Source organism: Lutra lutra, chromosome 1 (assembly GCF_902655055.1).
Source record: "Lutra lutra chromosome 1, mLutLut1.2, whole genome shotgun sequence".
NCBI classification, from domain to species: domain Eukaryota; kingdom Metazoa; phylum Chordata; class Mammalia; order Carnivora; family Mustelidae; genus Lutra; species Lutra lutra.
Window position 1 is genome coordinate 80,669,794 of NC_062278.1, and position 17,577 is coordinate 80,687,370.

General features: G+C 36.5%; 1 protein-coding gene across 1 annotated transcript in view; it reads left to right on the plus strand.

Moving 5' to 3' along the window:
- LOC125098358 (aurora kinase A-like) overlaps positions 1-17,203 on the plus strand; it is a 146,301-nt gene extending 129,098 nt beyond the window's left edge. Inside the window, exon 2 of the mRNA XM_047727139.1 lies at positions 15,679-17,203. Within this exon, the coding sequence (XP_047583095.1) occupies positions 15,679-16,748 (1,070 nt within the window). The 3' untranslated portion in view covers positions 16,749-17,203. The remainder of the gene's footprint in view (positions 1-15,678) is intronic.
- Positions 17,204-17,577: the final 374 nt, after the last annotated feature.

Sequence of the window (17,577 nt, forward strand, 5' to 3'; positions counted from 1 at the left end):
AAGAAAAGTAAAACTGGAGTTATCACAATTCAAGTTACCTTAATTAAAATAGTATATAGTACTGGCATAAAGATACATAGATCAATAGAATAGAACAGAAAACCCAGAAATAAACCCACATTTATATGGTTGATTATTTTTTTACAAAACAGAAAAGAATATACAATGGGAAAAAGAGAGTCTCCTCAAAAGTGTTGGGAAAACTGGGCAGCAACATGCAAAAGAATGAAACTGGACCATTTTCTTTTACCACACACAAAAATAAATTCAAAATGGATTAAAGACCTGAATATGAGACTTGAAACCATAAACATCCCTGAAGAGAGTACAGGCAATAATCTCTCTGACATCAGTGACAGTTAGATTTTTCTAGATATGTCTTCAGAGGAAAGGAAATAAAAGCAAAAATAAACCACTGGGACTGAATCAAAGATAAAAAGTTTCTGCACAGCAAAGGAAACAATCAACAAAACTAAAAGGCAACCTACTGATTGGGATAAAATGTTTGCAAATGACATATCCAATAAAGGGTTATTACCCAAAATATATAAAAAACTGATACAACTCAACACCCAAAAAACAAATAATCCAATTAAAAATGGACAAAGACATGAACAGACATTTCTCCAGGGAAGACATACAGATGGCCAACAGACAGATGAAGAGTTGCTCAACAACACTTATCATTAGGGAGATGCAAGTCAAAACCACTATGAACTATCACCACACACTGTCAGAATAGTTAAAATCAAAAACATAGGAAACAAGTGTTGGTGAGGATGTGAAGGAAAAAAAGAACCCTTTTACACTGTTGGTGGGAATGGAAAGTACATATACCACTATAGAAGGAAATTCCTCAAAAAATTAAAAATGGAACTATCCTACAATCTAGTAATCGCACTACTGGGTATTTACCCAAAGAATACAAAAACACTAATTGGAAAGGATATTTGTACCCCTATGTTTATTGCAGCATCATTTACAATAGCCAGATTATGAAGCAATGTCCATTGTGTCCATTGACGGATGGATAAAGAAGATGTGGTGTGTGTATGCATATATATGTATGTATATACATACATATATATACCATGTATATAATGATGTAAATATAGTATATATAATGTTAGAATAGTATGTAGCCACAAGAAAGAATGAAATCTTTCCATTTGTAACAACATGGATGGAGCTAGAGAATACAATGCAAAGTAAAATAAGTCAGACAGAAAGACAAATACAGTATGATTTCAATCATCTGGAACTTAAGAAACAAAACAAATAAGGAGAAAAGAGAGAGAAAGAGAGACAAAACAAAAAAATAGGCTCTTACTACAGAGAACAAACTGATGGTTACCAGAGGGGAGATAGGTGGAGCGATGAATGAAATATGTGAAAAGAAATAAGAATACACTTACAATGATAAGCACTGAGTAATATACAGTATTGCTGAGTCACTGGTTTATACACCCTACACTAATATAACACTGTAAGTTAACTACACTGGAATTAACATTGAACACTTAATAAAATTTTTAAAAATAGAGATTTAAAAGACAAATCAACCAAATGCTATATGTAGACTCATTTGAACATACTCATATAGATACTCAGAGAAAACTGGCCCTGAACTAGGTGTTTGGTATTATGAATCATTGGTAATTCTCTTAAGAGTGATAATGGTACTGTAGTTAAATGGAAAGAAAAGTCCTAATCTATTAGAAATACTTAAGTACTTACTGGGACAGCTGGGTGACCCAGTTGTTTAAGCATCAAACTCTTGATTTCGGCTCAGGTCATGATCTTAGGGTCATGAGATCAAGCCCCAAGCAGGTTCCATGCTGGGCATAGAACCTGCTTAAGATTCCCTGTCTCCCGGGGCACCTGGGTGGCTCCGTTGGTTAAGCGTCTGCCTTTGGCTCTGGTTGTGATCCCTGGGTCCTGCGATTGCCCCACACTAGGCTCCTTGCTCCTCCGGGAGCATGTTTCTCCTTCTCCCTTTGCCTGTCCCTCCCCCTGCCTGTGCTTGCTCTCCCTGTCTGTCAAATAAGCAAATAACAATCTTTAAAAAAAAAAAAAAAAAAGGTTCCCTTTCCTGCTGCCCCCTCCCCATGCTTGTGCTCTCTCTCTCTCTCTTTCTAAAAATAAAGAGAAGAAAATAAATATTTAAGTACTTACTGATAAAATAATATGATGTCTTGAATTTACTTAAAATACTTCAGAAAAAATACATATTTTATATATATATACATATGGAATATTCAAAGGATTAGATCAAAGTGGAAAATGTGGATAGTTATTGAGATTAATAATGGATATGGAAGGCTTCATTATATGCATGCAAAAACATTCACATGCAAAAACATACATACACACACACAATTTTACTATTTTATTTAGAATGCAGCACAAAAGGGCCATAAAGAAAAAAGACTAAAGCTCAAAAATCTCACTGGAAATGCAAATGGGAGGACCAAGAGGAAAAAGGTTTGCAATTTTTGTGTTAATACAGAATTTTTAAAAGGCAGGAATTTTTAAGTCCATGGTATAATAAATGAAAAAGATCCATTCTCTAGACACATAAACATGAAATTTCAGAACATCAAAAAATTCTAAAAAACCTTCAGAGAGGAAAAAGGATATCTTATTAAGGAGTAAGAACTAGAATGACCCATAACTTCTCATTGGTAAAAATGAATACACAGCAATGTAAAAATATCTTCAATAATTTATAAGAGAAATACTTTATTTCAGCTTTTTGAGATATAATTGTCAAAATTTTAAGATATTTAAATTGTACAAAATGATGATTTGATAATCATATAATTATGAAATGATTCCTCTATCTAGTTATTAACACATCTATAATCTCACATATTTACCCTACCCCCCTTGTTTATGTTAGAGAACATTTAGGTTCTACTTTCTCAGCAGATTTCAATTACAGAATACAGCATTATCAACTACAATTGCCATGTTATACATTTAGGTCTTCATCCTTATTCACCTTATAACTGAAACGATGTACTTTTTTACCAAGCTCTCCTTAAGAAGAGGAATTTAAAAAAAAGAGAAATAATTTTGATTCTAGAATTTCATATCATTTACATGAAAAGGCAAAATAAAGATAGTTTCTGTTATTTAAAATGTAATTCTCAAAAACCTTGAAAGATTAACTAGGGAATTTAAGAAAAAAAATTGATAATGAAACAAAAGCAGAAATAGTAATTGTTAAGTACTGTTTACAAGGAGTATTACTAATAAAAAACATGTAACTAAACATGTAACTAAAAACATGTAACTATATAAAATATTTTTAAAAATCAATAAAATTTTCAAAATTTAGGAAAATTTAGGGAGCCCCTAAAAAATGTAACTTATTTTTTTAAAAATGTAGAACTTCCAAACTATGCATGGCAATGAAAATTAGAATAACTGATCAACCTAAAAATAGGTAGAAAAGGAAACATCAAGGAATAAAAAGCATGGTAAGTAGAGTATAAAACATGATGTGGCAAAAATAAATACAAACTTCACAGTAATCAAAAAAAAGTGAGTAGTTTAAATTTTTCATCTAAAAAAAGAAATTCTTGGGGCACCTGGGTGGCTCAGTGGGTTAAAGCCTCTGCCTTCGGCTCAGGTCATGATCCCAGGGTTCTGGGATTGAGCCCCACATCGGGCTCTCTGCTCAGCAGGGAGCCTGCTTCCTCCTCTCTCTCTGCCTGTTTCTCTGTGATCTCCATCTGTCAAATAAGTAAATAAAATCTTTTAAAAAACAAAGAAAGAAAGAAAGAAAAAGAAAGAAAGAAAGAAATTAATTCTCAGATATTATTGTTTTATTTATTTATTTATTTATTTAAGATTTTATTTATTCATCAGAGAGAGAGAGAGAACACAAGCAGGGCGAGTGGCAGGCAGAGCAGGCAGAGGGAGAAGCAGGCTCCTCACCAAGCAAGGAGCCTGATTTGGGACTCAATCCCAGGACCCTGCGATCATGACCTGACCTGAATACAACTGCTTAACCAACTGAGCTATCCAGGAGTCCCTATAAGTCAGTTTTAAATCTAGTTTATATGATTTATAAAAGACCCATTTAAGCAAGATGACACAAAAGGTTTGAGATAGTAGATGAAAAAAGTCTGTAACAGGTAAACATTACAAAGGAAACCTGCTATATTAGTACATAGTAGCAAAAGAGATTTTAAGGCATTAAATAGGACATTGATATTTCAGACTTCTTAAAGGAAATAATTCACCAAGAAGTAAAAACAGTCAAGTATGTCTTCAAAATAAAAAAATCGATAGAGAAAATGACAAGACCATAATCATATGAGGAAACCTTAATATGGGCTCTGTCAAATAGAAAATATGCATTCTGGGGCGCCTGGGTGGCTCAGTGGGTTAAGCTGCTGCCTTCAGCTCAGGTCATGATCTCAGGGTCCTGGGATCGAGTCCCACATCGGGCTCTCTGCTCAGCAGGAAGCCTGCTTCCCTCTCTCTCTCTCTCTCTGCCTGTCTCTCTGTCTACTTGTGATCTCTCTCTGTCAAATAAATAAATAAAATCTTAAAAAAAAAAAAGAAAATATGCATTCTGTTAAAAAATGAATGGAACATTTACAAAATGTAATTATACACTACATAATTTTATTTCAAATCCTGTAAAATGAAATTTAAAAACCCTTTACTAAAGATAAGAAGACAAATTATCATATAATTACAGGTGGCTGTATCAATCATGAGTGAAAATTTTATTACCATAATAATCATATTTTTTCTCCTATAACTACGATCTGGTTTATTAAAAATAAAATTATACAAGACCATGATGAAGGTCTAGTTACTGTTGCTCAAGGCAGTCTGTGTGAAAAACAAATAATGTTGAATGAACAGAAGAATGTCCTAAGTCTTACAAGTTTTCTTAATAAGTAGTCTTGTGATAGAATCTTGGACTGCACTGGTCTGCATATCAATCTATAAGTCTCTAAAATAAAAAACTTTTAACATGGGAACTCTGCGTCAGAAGAGAGGAATCTCCGTATTACATTTTGAAGGTTGTTTAGGGAGAATAGATGCCAATGTCAGCTAATTCACACAGTGTTGTTGCACCTAACTGTCAGGGCAGCAAATGTGCTCAGCTCTTAGTACTACGACCAATATTGACTCTTTACTTTCCTTGTGTGTGAAGTGCATTAGTACAATAAAGGCCCTTATAACTGGAACAATATAAGCAACAGTATTTGGAACAGAGTGCCTTGAGGCTAATTCTATACTGGCAAAATAGCACTACAATTATCATGCTTTGCCAAGAAACATCGCCTCACATTAAACGGGAACTGAGTCTAAGTTTGGGTTCCTTTTTGAGGCAAGAAGAATCTTCTAAGAAATTTCCCTGAAAAAAAGACAGTTGCTCAGTTGTAAATGAAGCCCTTGTTTAAGATAATAAACCAGTTATTCATTTTCACTGAACATGTTTTCAGTCAGAGAGAAAATCTAGAACTGTATGTTCTAATACCAATTTATAAATTTTCTATGAGACATTCATCTTTTGTTCAGTCTTCATCTTTTTTTCCAAAGAATATATTTGATTCACAATTTATCAGAGAATCTTAATGGTCAGTTGAATATTAATCATTGATTTTTTTTACCCCTACCATACAAATTCTGTGTGTATGTACATGTGTGTGTATCTGTGTAGTACACGTACAGGTAATAGTATATTGGTTAATGTTTAAGAACTGGCCCATCTTGGAGGGAGAAAGGGAAAAGAAGTCTCTGTTTGTAATCTTTGCTGGTTTCCATGGTATAAATACTCTCTCCATGATCAATGTCAAGCTACACCGATTCCTGAAAATGTAACAATCGACTCTCACAAGCCAGAGCAAGCCAGTTCCAACACACTAGGGGGGCGGAAATGCTTTTGAACCATCAAAACAATTGTTGACAGTATCTGTATCTTGCTATTCACAGTGTGTAGTTTAGGGTATATGACTTTTGGTAAATGTTATCTTTGATGCTGTACTCAATTATATTTTTACTTACACAAAAATTCTGCAGCACAAATATCATCCCTTTAAACTACCAGAGAGATGGTTGAATATACTAGCACAAGAAAAAAATTAATGTTTAGTAGTAGGTAACACTGCAGAATAAAAGCAGATTTTAAAGAAATATTTGAAGTGCTCTTTAAAGCACAACCTAAAGACAATAAATAGGTCTTTGTACTGATTTGTTTCATATTTTAAAATGTGAGGTAGATAATAACCTTCCTGCTCTCTTCAGCCCTGAGAAGAGATTTTCAAGCTATATTTCAGAAATGCAACATTAAAGTCATGCTGAGAGCTTTTCCTTTTAAAGCAGACAACAGCTTTTATAGATATGAGAAGTCATTCAGCTGCATTCCTGACTCTTGGCCTATGTGACTCTGAAAAGCTTTGTATGATTTTCACATAGGAGAAATGATCTTACTGACATTTTCTCCCAACCTCGAAATGGGCTCCTTTTAATTGGAAAACTAGAGAGCATGAAATCTCATTTTTCCCCCCAAGTTATTATATTGCCTAATTGTTATTCAAATTTTTGAAATAAGACATCACTTTCCAAACATCAGTAAATTTGCTCTATTTAATTTTATCTATTATACCAAAACACACACACACACACACACACACACACACACACACACACACTTTAGAATTCTTTCTATTCACATGAACTCTCCAAAGAAATGGCAGTACTTAAACAATTTTAAGAATGAAAGGAATTCACATGATGCTTCAAACATTAATCAGCACTGCCAGTTCAACGGACACAGCCATGGAAATTCTGTCCTTAGGATAATATTCCCCCCATGAAAAGAACAAAACAAGCTAGGGGGTAATAACCACAGTAAATGATAACTAAAACTAAACACTTCTACATATTAATTCACTTAATGGTTTTTAGACTTTATTTTATGAAGTTAATTAATTAAGGTTATGTTTCACCAGTAAGAATATGCCACAGTACTGGTAATATTAACTATCCAAATGAAATAAAACTGCTTATAGGTAATAGGTATTAAGCTTTTGCTACCAGTAGGCCCTTTTATTCCATTTGTTTGTCATCATGTTCTAACACCTTTCATGTCCATCTATAAAAAGAGTTATTTTCGGGGCGCCTGGGTGGCTCAGTGGGTTAAAGCCTCTGCCTTCGGCTCAGGTCATGATCTCAGGGTCCTGGGATCGAGCCCCGCATCGGGCTCTCTGCTCAGCAGGGAGCCTGCTTCCTCCTGTCTCTCTGCCTGCCTTTCTGCCTACTTGTGATCTCTGTCTGTCAAATAAATAAATAAAATCTTTAAAAAAAAAAAAAAAAAAAAAAAAAAAAAAAAAAAAAAAGAGTTATTTTCATGAAAGTGATTTTTTTCAAATACCCATAACCATAATTTCAAGTAATTAATGCCTGAGGATCTATTTTGCACTTTTAATCAATTCATCAAATGTTTAAAGCTTCTACCATGTGTCAAATGCTAAGTCTGGGAGAAATCTTAGGCTACAGCATCAAAAATACTTGGGTTAGGTGTCATGAAACATTGTTTATATCCCTTTTTTGTGATGTATGACCTGGAAGTGAGTTTTTGGTACAATACCACACCAAATAGTAATTCCCAATTATAATACTGTGTTCTCTCAGTAGTAAAATACGTGAGTCGATTACTCAATTAATTATTAATTACTTGATATATTAACTATAAATATGTAAAGATGTACAATGAAGTTGCAAATGAACCATAAGGAATTTTATCAAAGGGCTCTAATTTGCTTAAATATGTTTAACTTAATATCAATGACATCATTAATATCATTAAAATATCAATGACCAAACAAATGATCAGCACTGGTTTTTTTTCCTTATCTGAGCTTAATCATTTTTAGTGTATTTTATTTCTACCACAGTCAAAATGTTATCCATAAATAAATAATAATAGAAATAATATTTAAGAATGTACATAGCAAGATGATTTACACCAGCTGTTTTCAGACTAGGATATAGTAGCTCTGAGGCAATACCTTCCAATGAAGTATAAGGACAAAAAACAGTTTTACAGAAATCTATTTAAAATGGGTCTCCAAAAAATAAATATATAAATAAATAATATAATAAAATGGGTCGCCAACACCAAAAAAAAAAAAAAAAAAAAAAGAGTAATCTGATTAAAAATGGGCAAAGGACCTGAATACACATTTTTCCAAAGATAGACAGGTGGCCAACAGACACAAGAAAAAATGTTCAACATCACTAATCATTAGGGAAATGCAAATCAAAACCATAATGAGTTACCATCTTATACCTGTCAGAATGGCTAAAATCAAAGACAAGAAATAACAAGTGCTGGCAAGGATGTGGAGAAAAAGGAACTCTCATGCACTTTTGGAGGGAATGTAAATTGGTAAAGCCACTGTGGAAAACACTATGAAGATTCCTCAAAAAATTAAAAATATAAATACCATATGAGCCAATAATTCCACTATTGGGTATTTACCATGACCACCCCCCAAAAAAATACTAATTTGAAAAGATAAATGCACCTCTATGTTTACTGCAGCATTATTTACAATTAGAAGATTTGGAAACATCCCAAGGGTCCACGGATAGATGATTGGATAAAGAAGTTGTTACACACACATACACACACACACACACACACACACACACACAATGGAATAATAATCAGCCATAAAAAAGGATAATATCTTCACAGACCTGTACCCCTGGGGATAAAAATATATTATATGTTTATAAAAAATAAAAAATTAAAAAAAAAGGATAATATCTTGCCATTTGCAGTAACATGGATGGACCTACAGAATATTATGCTAAATGAAATAAGTCAGACAGAGAAAGACCAACACCATATGGTTTCAGTCATATGTGGAATCTAAAAAACAAAACAAATGAATAAAGAAACAAAAAGTAGAATCAGATCTATAAATACAGAGAACAAACTGATGGCTGCCAGAGGGGAGAGGGGTAGGGGGATGGACAAAATGGGTAAAGGGGAGTGGGAGATATAGAGTTCAAGTTAGGGAATCAATAAGTGACAGAAATAAAAAGTACAATGTAGGGAATATAGTCAATGGTATTATAATAGCATTGTTGGTGACAGATGATGGCTACACTTGTGAGCCCAGCACAACATATGGAGCTGTTGAATCACTATGTTGTACACCTGAAACTAATATAACATTGTGTCAACTACACTCAAAAAAATTAAATTAAAAGGTTTTCTTTAATAATTGTCCCCCTCTGCTTCACCATAACATTGCCTTCGGGATGTAATAACCTCTGGAGCACCAAAGACATTATTTGAAATATTGGTATAGATGTTGAGAAAGCTAAGAAGTGGATACAAAATCATTTTCTTTCTTTTTTTTTTTTTTTTGGCAATCAATGAGTATTCAATTCTTTGCCTTGAAAAAATTTAAGAAACTAAATCAACTGCCAAATGATAAGGGATTAAAAATATTTTTGATAAGAGATTGTATGAGTCAGAGTCCTCCAGAGAAACAGATCAATGGAATCAAACTGAGTGACACTGCCATAACAAAATTTCCATTCCTATTTAAATAGACATAATCTTTCCATCTGTAAATATAAAAATTAGAACAGAATTAATATTCAATCCTGTCTCATTCTACCAGTAAGTAATACCCACCCATGTCTACATAAAGTCATTTGTAAAAACTTCCATCCATCTCCCTAAGAAATGTATTTCCTTAATTATTATTTGTCAAAATTTAATATATTTGCATTTAGTTTGATTATATAATGATAGCTGTAATAAAAACTCACTTCAAAAAATTTTCATAGATCCTTAGGGACACAAATCTTTTAAAAAAATATTTCCAAATAGCATACATACTTTTATTAAAAGGTAATCTACTATGGTGAGTGCTGTGAAGTGTGTAAGCCTGATGATTCACAGACCTGTACCCTTGGGGCATATAATACATTATATGTTAATAAAAAATTTTTAAAGGTCATCTAATAATTAATAAAAGATGCTGAAGCATAAATATAATTTAGGATAAAATTCTGTTGAGGGATAGAATAGAAATGTAAGTACAAAGCAAAATAAAAATGAAGTTGCTGGTTTGAAAAATTCATTCACAAATTTTTGGGGGGAGGGGCAGAGGGAGAAGGAGAGAGACTCTTCAGCAGGCTCCACACCCAGCACAGAGCCTGATGTGGGTCAATCACACAACCCTGGGATCATGATCTAAGCTGAAATCAAGAGTCAGGCACTTTACTGAGCCACTTGGGTGCCCCTATTCACCAATTTTTAAATGGATTATAGTTAATAACACACTGTTGTAGCTTTTAGGTAATACTGAGTGCTTTTTAAAGAGGTCAGTATTTACATTATCCTGAAATTATACCCTTTGTGACTATTTATAATTATGATAAGAAATTTTAAAAGTACACTTAGATGGCAAAAGAATAGGTAGTTTTTCCAACACTCTTTCAGCAGATATTTGAGAGAAAAACTATTAGAAGACTAGTGTCATGTCTTGAGAACACAAAAGGCATTTCTGTCTAAAAATAACGGTATTATTGTTACATCCGGCAGACAACTTGCTCTTTTTGTGCCTCAATTTCTTTAAAATGAGAGATTTGTACTAGATTACTTTTCTAGTACCTTCAAGTTCTAAAAAAATCCTTTGATAAGTGGCATAACAAAGAAAGGCAAAGTGAAATTTTAATTTCAATATTTTCAGTCACAACCACATCCTGTATGTTTGAATTAGTGGTAACAACTGTATGTTAAGGAAGCATTCTGTGGTATTAATATTTATTTATATATTCAGCTTACAAAAGCACCACACCTTACATCAGTTCCTTGCTTTAAAGAAGCACATATTAAGGCAGTGAAATGGATATATATCTATATATGTATATTTTCTCAATAGTTTTAGGTATTTATATGGAAGGATATATGTAATTTATAACTGGATAACATTAATGTAGGTATGTAGGGTTTCTGGAAAAACAGGGAAGTACTTGAAGGAGAGTTACGCCTGTACTATATTAATCTATTAATGGTAGCAAAGTACATAGGCAGGGATTTATTTGAGATAAGAGAAGTGCTAAAGAAAAAAAGTAGAGTTAAACTTGGGAGGTAGCATTGTGAAATCCTTTGGAAGAAACAACCTTAATATGAGAATAAAATTAAAGGGAAAGTTCTTTTTTTTTCCTCTCTCTCTCTTTTAAGATTTTATTTATTTATTTGACAGAGAGAGACAGCAAGAGAAGGGAACACAAGCAGGGGGAGTGAGAAAAGGAATTCCCGCTAAGCAGGGAGCCCAATGGAGGGCTCAATCCCAGGATCCTGAGATCATGACCTGAGCCAAAGGCACACCCAACAACAGAGTCACCCATGCGCCCTAACGGGAAAGTTCTTTAAGAAATGAACAGGAAAAAAGGGGAAATATTAAGAGGAGGCCATGTGGATGAGAACAATCTCGGAAATCCTGCCTAAGATCTAGGTGTAGCCATTCGTCCCTGCTGGTCCGTCTGGCGGGCCATCTTACCACTCGAGAACTTGGGCTCCTCGCTTACAGAGGGAGAAATGACGAACTCTCCTACCTCTCTCACAGGTATATTGTGAGGGCCAAATGAACCCACAAAAGCAAAAATGCTCAGGCTCGGAAGGCACTGTGTTGTGACAGTAACTGGGAAGAAGACCCTGGGGCACATCAGTGCTGCAGTGTGTCAGGTCCCACAGCCTGCTGATGGTTCAAGAGACACTTAAGGAAGAACGAGAAAGAGAAAGTGGCGTTGCTTCTACAGGTGATGATACAGTGGTGGGATTAACACTCTGCCTCCTGAAGACCATGATGTAAATGAGATGCTGTGTATGCCATCCTTTGTGTTTCTGTTAACTGACTTAATCGTGGTATGGACAAATAAAGGTTTTACTTATATGTAAATAAATAAATAAATAAATAAAAAGGAACTGTACTAAATCAAGGAAACTTCAGGTTCTCAACTCTACATAATACATTGCTAAAATAGGACTGAACCCTAGAGATCATCTAAGGTTCCAGTAATTCAGTTCCATTATTATAAATGAAAAAACTGAGTCCAAAAAAGGTAGTAAGAGGGTTTCTTGATCTACTCTAGTATCTTTGACTACCTTATGTAGAGATGTCTTGACAAAGCCATTTGGCATATCATCTTTTTTTTTTTTTTTTAAGATTTTATTTATTTGACAGAGAGAGAGAGATCACAAGCAGGCAGAGAGGCAGGCAGAGAGAGGGGAGGAAGCAGGCTCCCCGCAGAGCAGAGAGCCCGATGCGGGGCTCGATCCCAGGACCCTGAGATCATGACCTGAGCCGAAGGCAGCGGCCCAACCACCGAGCCACCCAGGCGCCCCCATTTGGCATATCATCTTGCTCTTTGGACAGTAAAGTAGAAGCAAATATACAATATAATATTAAATATATGAAAAATATGAACATTATGATGGTACCTCATTAAGAAATTATATTTATTCAGTATTTTCAAGATTATCCTTTTTCCTAAGAATAAATTTAGACTTTTATTCTGGGTTTTCAGAATTTAACAGCCATTAACATGAATTTATTTGATAATCCGACATATAAACTCTTGAACCATATAAAATAGCTACTAAATAATCACTCACCTTAGATTCCAAATGCCCTGAGAGCCAGTGTGTTACTGTGAAAGGAGAATTTGAGTGTTTTATCTGAGGTAAAGTGTCAATATAATAATTACTAGGTTTTTATTAAGCAAAAACATGGACACAAAATAACCAAAACAGTATCATATTTTTCTATGGCAATTTATATCAGGATAATACTATTTTCAAAAGGATTTCCTTTTCCTTTTTTTTTCAGAATTTTCTATAACGTGGTATTATTGCTTTTACAACGGAATTCTCTTTTCAGAAGTGCTCAGAGAATATACACTGCTCTAGGTTCACTTCATCTTGGCCAAAAGGCCGAGAAGCGATACACTGCTCTAGGTTCACAACATCTTTGGAGCTTAGATAAAAGCCCAATATTGGGCAGAAGAAGACAGATTTTTAGAGTTTAAAACAGAGCTGCACTAAGGGATATAAGGCATGGTAAGAAATAAATCAATACTAAATGCATTTATGTTTTCAGTCTTCATCATTTTTACTGCCATTATTTCATGCCATCAATTGAAGAAGAGATAAGTCTAACTCTGTTGGGTTATAATGCATAAGCGTTAGCCCCAGAGTAGCATCTGTCAAGATTCTCAGTCCAAACTTGCAAAAAGAGACTTAAGTGGAATTCTATTGCTTAGTTAAAACCTATGTAAAGACAGTAAAGGGGATCTATTTCTAAGCACTCAGCAAAACATCACATCTCCCTCTCCTCTCCAGTTCTCTCACATTCTGTACCCACAAGTGCCTTTCATTTGCCAGAACCCAGGGAAGGGGAAATCAAAACAACAACAAACAAAAAGAAAAAAGAAATATTTTGTCTTCAATTTCTAGTCTGCAACTATGTGTCTGTCTGACCCCAGTCTATGGAAAGCAAAGACTCAAACTCTTTTGCTGGATTCCCCGCCTTCTCATGGTAGTAATGGATGTTAAGTGGGATAGAACAGTGAAAGTGGGTTGGGAATTAACAAGATTCTTGAACAGTTTTTGGCTCAGCTGAGCCCATTCATGTTTACCTTTAGAAAAGACAAACACTAAATGTCTGCTCACCAAATCAAAACAAACGCATTTTACTCATCATTTTTGCAACAAAAATCAAAAGTTGCAGCGAACACTCACTTCCTAAAAAGTGGCACTAATAAAAAAATCCTATAGTCTCTGAAGCTCTATAAAGTGTGCACCTTGGGAGAAGTGTGTGTTGATGTGCACATGCAATGTGTCAGAATCACCTACTATAGGAACATAGATACAGCGCATGCAGAAGCCTATGGAGATGATGATGCCCTTGGAAAAATCCAGCAGCACCAGCCATTGGCTCTTCCTCACCTTTGCTTGGCCAATCTGTCTTTCAGCTTCTGCAACTCTGATGCCTCTTGCTCATGATCAATCACTTTTATTTCATAAAATGGCCTCTTAGAGTATCTTTCATCTAGGCATACAGTCCCCTTGATCACACCCGTATCTTTAAAGCAACAGCACTTGCTGAGTGGTTCTCAGCCTCCTGGATGACACCACTGCCTGACCCCTGCCCCTGCTGCTCGGGAGCAAAGAGCAAACCAACTTACATTGATTTTTTAAAATTTCACAATAACAAATAAATATTAAAATATTTTTTAAATATTAAAATATTTTTAAAGCAATTTTTATCTTCCACATAAGTGATCTATGTATATAAAACCCATGACTTATTTTTATTTATTTTTTTTAAGATTTTATTTATTTATTTGACAGAAGTGCCCACAAGTAGGCAGAGAGGCAGGCAAAGAGAGGGAGGTGGAAGTAGGCTTCCTGCTGAGCAGAGAGCCCGATGCGGGGCTCGATCCCAGGATCCTGGGACCATGACCCGAGCTGAAGGCAGAGGCTTTAACCCACTGAGCCACCCAGGCGCCCCCCCACCCACCGCCATGACTTATTTTTAAAGGAATGAAGAGAATATATGAAAGAGGAGGTAGTTCTGGAGAGAACGATACTGGAGAGGCATTCTGCAAATTGGTCCCCTGACCAAAATAGAGTCCTTTGGTCCACCGAACGCCATTGGGGATACTTTCAGGTTAGTATACTTACCTTCCCTCAAAGTACACACAATCTTGGAGTATTATATTTAAATCAGATGACTGTTCTACTAAAATGTGCTTAAGAAGAGTTTCAGAAAAAAATGGACTTTATTTGAAAGGTCTGAAGAATCTGAGTAGGGAAGAAATAGTCAGTAGTGGACCAAGGAGGCCTTCCATGAGAAAGATGAGATTAAAAACTATGGTCAGGGGGCGCCTGGGTGGCTCAGTGGGTTAAGCCCCTGCCTTCGGCTCAGGTCATGATCTCAGGGTCCTGGGATCGAGCCCCGCATCGGGCTCTCTGCTCAGCAGGGAGCCTGCTTCCTCCTCTCTCTCTACCTGCCTCTCTGCCTGCTTGTGATCTCTCTCTGTCAAATAAATAAATAAAATCTTTAAAAAAAAAAAAAAAAAAAAACTATGGTCAGGAACCTAGGAGGTACTGTAGAGAGGTCCTGAAGATGTTGAAAAGTAGCATAGATAGGGAGGTATGATACAAAAGATATTTTGTAAGCATTATAGCTTTGCCTAGGGTCAGAGTTTTGCCCGGGGTAAAAGGAGAAAATGCCTGAGTATCACCCTCAGATCCTCTCCGTGGACTAGCCCTCCTTTCTGCCTGGTATCTATTCAGTTATTCATTTATGCAATATTTATTAATAGCCCTGTTTATACAGCACAAGAAAAGTTAACTGGGGTGTTTTTGGACTGGTCGATCAGCTAACCATCTTTTCATAGACACACTTCGTGGGGAAATGCACACCAAGTACCTAAAAATATGAACTCAACTTGTTTTAAAAAATATAGGGAAAACTGAGCTCTAAGGAGCGCTCGGCTCCCTTGGGCCGGAGGCGGGAGCCGACGGACTTTCAGGTTGGCAAAAGAGAGGCTGATGGAGCGAAGGAGGTTGCAGTAGGGCGGCTGGTGGTGTAGGGGACCACCCTGCAGGCTCGCACACGTCGGGAGTGGGGAAAGATCCACCCTGTCAAACGCTGCTGGGGGACGCCAGTTTGGTGACGCTAGAGGCATCATGGACAGATCTAAAGAGAACTGCATTGCGGGGTCTCTTAAGGCCACTGAATAACACCCAAAAGAAGGAGCAGCCATCATCATCAGCCCCTGGAAGTAATTCTGAAAAGGAACTGGCAACAAAACAGAAAAGTGAAGAATCGAAAAAAAGGCAATGGGCTTTGGACGATTTTGAAATTGGTCGTCCCCTGGGTAAAGGAAAGTTTGGTAATGTTTACTTGGCAAGAGAAAAACAAAGCAAGTTTATCCTGGCTCTTAAAGTATTATTTAAGGCTCAACTGGAGAAAGCAGGAGTTGAGCATCAGCTGAGAAGAGAAGTAGAGATACAGTCCCACCTCAGGCATCCAAACATCCTCAAACTGTATGGCTATTTCCATGATGCCACCAGAGTTTACCTAATTCTAGAATATGCACCTCTCGGAGCTGTCTACAGAGAACTTCAGAAACTGTCGAAGTTTGATGAGCAGAGAACTGCTACTTATATCACAGAGTTGGCAGATGCCCCGTCTTACTGTCACTCAAAAAGAGTCATTCATAGAGACATTAAGCCAGAGAACCTACTCCTTGGATCGGCTGGAGAGCTTAAGATCGCAGACTTCGGGTGGTCGGTACACGCCCCATCCTCCAGGAGAACCACCCTCTGTGGCACCCTGGATTACTTGCCCCCAGAGATGATTGAAGGCCGAATGCATGATGAGAAGGTATATCTCTGGAGCCTTGGGGTTCTTTGCTATGAATTTCTCGTTGGGAAGCCACCTTTAGAGGCAAGCACATACCAAGAGACCTACAAAAGAATATCACGGGTTGAATACACATTCCCTGACTTTGTGCTGGAAGGAGCCAGGGACCTCATTTCAAGACTGTTGAAACATAATCCCAGCCAAAGGCCGACTCTCAAAGAAGTACTAGAACACCCCTGGATCATAGCGAATTCATCAAAACCATCAAGTAGCCAAAAAAGCAAAGAATCAACTAGCAAACAATCTTAAGAATGGTGCACGGTGAGGATTCTGAGAGGCAGGGCTGCCATCTGGTGTCACAACAGGCCTCCCCGTGCCCGAGGGCACTGCCGACAAAGGCCTGCTGAGCAGGCGCTGCCTCAGTCTCCCCACCCAAGAGTGCACTCCAGCGAACACTGCTCTGGAGTGAAAGGAGCCACAGGAATTGACAATGTCACTAGTTTCACAACCCGGAAGCGAGGTTCACCTGGAGCCTCCCCACAGCCTGGCTGGAGCGAGGCCTCCCTGTGGAGCGGGGACCGGCTCGGGGTCTGACTGCGGGGAGAGGGGCCACATCACCGTGACTCCATCAGTGACACAGGCGTGCAATAACCTTCTGAGCCCCTTCGCGTGTGTGTAACTTATTGGGTGGCCAAGCCTGGGAAAGCCGTCAGGATGAACATGTGATTCTTTCTTTTAATGTTAAAATAAAGATTTTTTGTCGAAAAAAAAAAAAATTAAAAAAAATAGGGAAAAAACTTAAGACTCTTTATAGAGAACATGAAGAGAAAAAGCATTATAAGGAGCTAAGTAGAATGCATAATGTGATTGTCCTATTCAAACAACATCATCAATTAGTCATTTATACAATAATACAAATTAGTTAAATCTGATTGTTTTCCTCCTGATTATTAGCTGACACCACTGCCAGGAAAGGGAATTTGTCTTTGGGGATAAAATGTAGGTAAAGACAACACTATTTTGTAACATGTATCACTTTTGGGGGTCTTATTGGCCATGATACAGAAAGGCAGGAAAAAAAAAAAAGTTGGAGCCATATAAGTCATAAGGGTCTGCTGAAGACCCAGTAGGAATTCGA